Genomic DNA, 5,040 nt, shown 5'->3' on the forward strand with positions numbered 1-5,040 from the left:
ATATATAGTCCTTTATAAAAAATCTTCGCTATAAGAGTAAAGGTTTGTAAGAGAAATATGTATTAAAAGTTCGGGACCGGGAAATGTGTTCGCTATACAGAAAATTCGTTAGAAGCGTGTTCGTTATAAGCACATTCCTTTTACTTTGGTGGTGAATAACGTCGAACGAGCTAATGGAAATGTAGGTAGAACTCTAAGACTGAAATGTCTGTCTGGCTGACGAATCCTGCTCCCACTATAAACTTTAAAATCATTGAATGTGAAATTGATAGCAATGTACAAGTGGACCCAATGGGAATAACGTATTTATAAATTATCAACTGTATCACAGTTATGTAAAGGAATCAATTCGGATCTTATGTTTTATACGCACCGAAATATTATATGTGTACTACTAGAAAAATATGTATGTGGCAGGAAAAATTAATAAGATTAATTTTTGTACTAATTTTTGGTTAATCTAACGGTATTTTTTAAGAATAGTAAATACTCTTTACTTTAGTTTACGTTCTTAATACTATATGTAAAATTCTATTGCTATTTGTTTGCAGACTATAAATGGTACCTTCAGAACGGCTCAGCTATCCAGATCAATTAATAAAACACAACGCCACACTTAGCCTCCACAAAAATCAGATCAAATTCTGTCGTAACAACGTGACTGATAACTGCGCGACAGGATGCCGACAACCACCAACCACGCAAGCCACCAACAAATCAACAACAGCGATCATATCAAACGACCCATGAATGCCTTTATGGTTTGGTCCAGAGGACAGCGTCGGAAGATGGCTCAGGATAACCCAAAGATGCACAACTCCGAGATATCGAAGCGATTGGGGGCAGAATGGAAATTGTTAACGGAATCAGAGAAACGTCCATTTATCGACGAAGCGAAACGTTTAAGGTAAGCATAAAAGAATTTGTATTTGTCTACTAAACATATACGCATGGTAGATACAACATTAAATTCACCATTGCGTATGTAAATGTGATACAAACAACATAATTACCAACATAACGGGCAGAAGTAACATACTCTTCGTTGGGCTCTGTACATCCGATCAAGAAAATGCACCAGCAATTGAATAATTAACTTAATCCGATGTGGAAGACAAAATTTTTGCTAAAAGTAAAATTACAGTTTTCTCACGACAAATTGGAAAATTTGTACAAAATGTTGGCTTTATATTTTTGGAAATTTTATTGTTGGGAGAATAATCTCTCTTACGCTACACAAAAGAGCTTACTGATTAATTACGTCTACCTTGTTGACGTGAAAGGAATTAAAATAAATTGTAACGTGAAAAATTGCCATTTGAGGGTCGTACCTAATTTATTGCGCTCCGTACAAAAATACTCACCTTTACAGAGTTTGTAAGACGTCCGTATTACCCAAATACGTAAGGACTTTATTTGCCTCTACGCCAATTGAAAACTGCAAAAATGGATGAAAACTGTTTTCTAATTGATCGAAAAATGTTTACATTTATAGAAAAACAAATTTTTCAACGGCTGGAATTCTATTTTCAAAAAACAAAAATTCCAAAATGGAATGGGAATGGAATGGGAATCTGTTCAGATATCAATATTACTCCGATCTAAAAAAAAATAGGCAATAAGTTTGGTTTAGAAACTGTTTATTTCCTACTCGTGTTATTAACTCGAGCTATGCTAATACGATCAATAAATCATCTAAAAACCCTGTACCCGAGCAGTGCTAGTGTGAACATACGGTCACAGCCCAAAAATTGATCCTGTCGATTATCCTGATAAGAAAAAAGGATACAAATAACATTTTTGAATTCAGTGGCCCACAATCTAGAGACGATGAAAGTTTCGTCCCACAATTCGAAAAAATAATTAAAGCACCATTCGGGTTAATTTATTCAAGAGAACATTGTGATTCGAGTGAAAATTTTTCGTTTGCAATTATTGGTAGTTTTAACGCGCTTTCATAATATAACAACAATGTGAATCGAGCTCATAAATGTCTTAGTAGTAGTTTGTTTGAGATATCAATTTCGGACTAATTTAATTGTTCCCTTTGTGCAGTTGAGCATTTTATGCCACCGACCGTATTCAAACAAACCATTTGTGTGCTTTCATTTAAATTAAATAATTGATAGAGGCCATAACAAAAGGTTTCATTCATTGACAAATCAATTCTACACCCCACCGACGTGAAGAACAATGATCACCTTTGATTTTTTTTTATTTTAACAGTGAAACATAATCGTGGACTGGTCTATTATTCGCCGAGGCGATTCATTACCTTACACAATCTTCGTATCTATTATAAGAATACACGACATTACCAACCCCTATTAGGGAGGATTGATGCATATATATGTGTATATGTATGTATGTTAGATCAATATTAAACTACTTATCGCCGGGCTCTCCTATTTTAAGCTGTAGTAAATTTTCAACTTGAACATTTCAATTAGGACCCCCAAAATCTCAAAGCCTTTGACGGTAGTAATAATTCAAAACCGATCATGGGGCTTTGAATTATTAGCTAAGCTTTTCTTTAAATACGGTTTTAAATTTTTCGACTGCAGTAGATTTTCAAATAATTCGCTTTGGTTTTCGAAATATTTAACTTTTCAGTAAGGTTTTACTATTTAATTCCAATTAAAAATGTTAGTTCGAAGTAAAATAATAAAGTTACTACATCATTCGCAAAGTGGTATATATCTGTAAACAGACGCAAATTTTCGACAAATCTTTTTTCACAAATTACTATGACAAAAAGATAGTCATTAGAAACGGAATTTTGCATGTAGGTTCGGTTCTGCCCAATGACAACACCTAAAGTTTTGATAATGATCGGTTATTGAGGGGCCAACAACATGCTTAAAACGTGGACCTAGATTTCACTCCGAGAAATTTTAATCGGAAGAAGTTAGCGGCGCGTATCGATGTATGGGAAGCGGATCTGCGGGTAAGTGGATCTGCATATCGCGAAATTTGACCAGGTTCGGGATTTAATATTGCAGTCCTTTTAAAATATTTTTGATGGCTTAACCTGCACACTTCACAAACGCCGTTTTTCCATTGTTATGGTTACACTTTGCCATATCAACTCATACTTTTGCAATGTAGGACTAATGTTAAAATTATTTCAATCAGAACTGGTCATTTCTTGACATATGAAATACGCCCTAATAGTTTTGCATTAAACATTTGATTTGAATTTATTTCAAGTTTGAACATATTTATTGTAATCTTTATGTTTAATTTCTATAAATAAACATTTTGGCTATAACTATGTGAAGGGGTCATCCACAGAAATCAGTTGATCAGAGATGTTTGTTTTTGACTATCTTCTTGTCATATATTGATGGTCGATTTTGTAGCATTTCTTTTTTAAACTAGTGCGAAAAGGTATAGAATATGCCGAAAACTTAACTTATTGTTTGACAGCTGTGCCAAAAACCCCCAGCCAGGGGGGTTTTTCTACCGCTTCTAAGCTTCATGATTTTGATGGTCTCATTTGGTTCAAGATTTTATATATATATTTATATTACATATTGCCAAGCCTTTCCACCTTAGCGCTTTGAAATACATTTCACATTTCATAAATTTCATCATTATATAGTGGCTTAAATGTAAATGGGGGCGTATTGGACCACTCAAAATATATTTAAAAAATTTGAAAACAGGAGCAAATTATATAATTGATGAAGAGTATGTTTGCAAATTGGACTATTTCAAAGCATTAAGCACTTCGACGCATTTTCTACATTAATGATTTGGAACACATAGATAACTTCCACTGGGAAAGGTGTAATGGAAGGACTACAGTTAGTTGGTGTTCAATATCGACAAGATACACAAAACTAATTGAATCGTAATAGAAATGACACTTGTCAGCCAAACAAAAAATTAATTCGAATTGGTTTTAAATTGCAAAAATTATCATCTCATTGCAGAGCATTGCACATGAAAGAGCACCCAGACTACAAATACCGGCCCCGAAGGAAACCCAAAACCCTTAATAAATCACCCGTGCCAGTTGGCCACAACAACATAAATGCGACTAACAACAGTGGCCCGAACAATGGCGAATCGCATGGTAATGGGTCAAACGGTCTGCTCCACAACCATCAGCGAACAGGACATCAGGCTACATTGCCGTCAACTTCGAACATCGCTGCCCAGAAGTACTCCTTCGGATCACCTTTGGAACTAACATTAAACATGCCTCCACGAATTTCAAATGCTTTCCCCGCCGCCCTTTCACACTACCCACTGGACCCAACTATTGCTCTCGATTTACAGGCCCGTCTTCAAGCGATGTACGCTGGCAGCTTGTACCACCCATGGCGTTATTTCGGATGTACTCCACTTATCAGCCCTGAAACGCCACCCTCTCCGCCCAGCAGCAACAGCACTGGCGTATCGTCGTTCGGCTGCATCAAATCTGCCAAATCTTCACCGACACTAGCAATGGCCACGGCACAGACGTCTAGTAATATTATTTGACCAACTCCGTTGCGTTTTGGTGCCGCTGAACCTGCCGTCTAAGTCAAATTGGCATCCGTGGCTAACATTGGAATGTGGAATGTGCAATGGCCACGGCACAGACGTCTAGTAATATCATTTGACCAACTCCGTTGCGTTTTGGTGCCGCTGAACCTGCTGTCTACGTCAAATTCGCATCCGTGGCTAACATTGGAATGTGTATTCCGAACACTGCAAATAGACACAGATTATAATACGCGGTAAAATCGGCATTACCGCGAATTATAATTTGCGTCCAGTCCTGCCCACCAAAGGAATAAATGTTTTGTTCAATTCACTTCTATATTCACTTAATCCGGTCGGAGTTACTATTCAATATTCTTTAAATTCTAAACATTACATCGCACATACAATTTTTCGCTGCGGGCAAAGTCGATCCAATAAATCGAATAAAACAAATCGAACTCCGAATTCTAGTTGCCCTTTGAACAGTTTGATATCCGTGCGCACGACATTTTCATACATACACAGGCATTGACTGACTGTCCACACAACAAGGACCGGTATCGG

At 36.6% G+C, this 5,040-nt stretch overlaps 1 protein-coding gene across 1 annotated transcript; it reads left to right on the plus strand.

The window, feature by feature from the left end:
- Window positions 1–680: 680 nt before the first annotated feature.
- Window positions 681–4,533, plus strand: LOC133331867 (transcription factor Sox-21-B). Its single transcript, XM_061540256.1, has 2 exons — window positions 681–907; window positions 3,939–4,533. The coding sequence occupies exons 1-2, from the start codon at window positions 681–683 to the stop codon at window positions 4,489–4,491; spliced, it is 780 nt and encodes a 259-aa protein (XP_061396240.1). The 3' UTR covers window positions 4,492–4,533.
- The last annotated feature ends 507 nt before the right edge of the window (window positions 4,534–5,040 follow it).

This window comes from Musca vetustissima, unplaced genomic scaffold (assembly GCF_032173495.1).
Source record: "Musca vetustissima isolate MV318-11 ecotype Yass unplaced genomic scaffold, APGP_CSIRO_Mvet_v1 utg24363, whole genome shotgun sequence".
Lineage (NCBI taxonomy): Eukaryota > Metazoa > Arthropoda > Insecta > Diptera > Muscidae > Musca > Musca vetustissima.

Bases quoted from the DNA above. Each gene is read 5' to 3' on its own strand.
- LOC133331867 (XM_061540256.1), top strand. From the start codon at position 681: ATGCCGACAACCACCAACCACGCAAGCCACCAACAAATCAACAACAGC. The intron at 908-3,938 runs GTAAGCATAAAA...ATCTCATTGCAG, and splicing joins GACGAAGCGAAACGTTTAAG to AGCATTGCACATGAAAGAGC.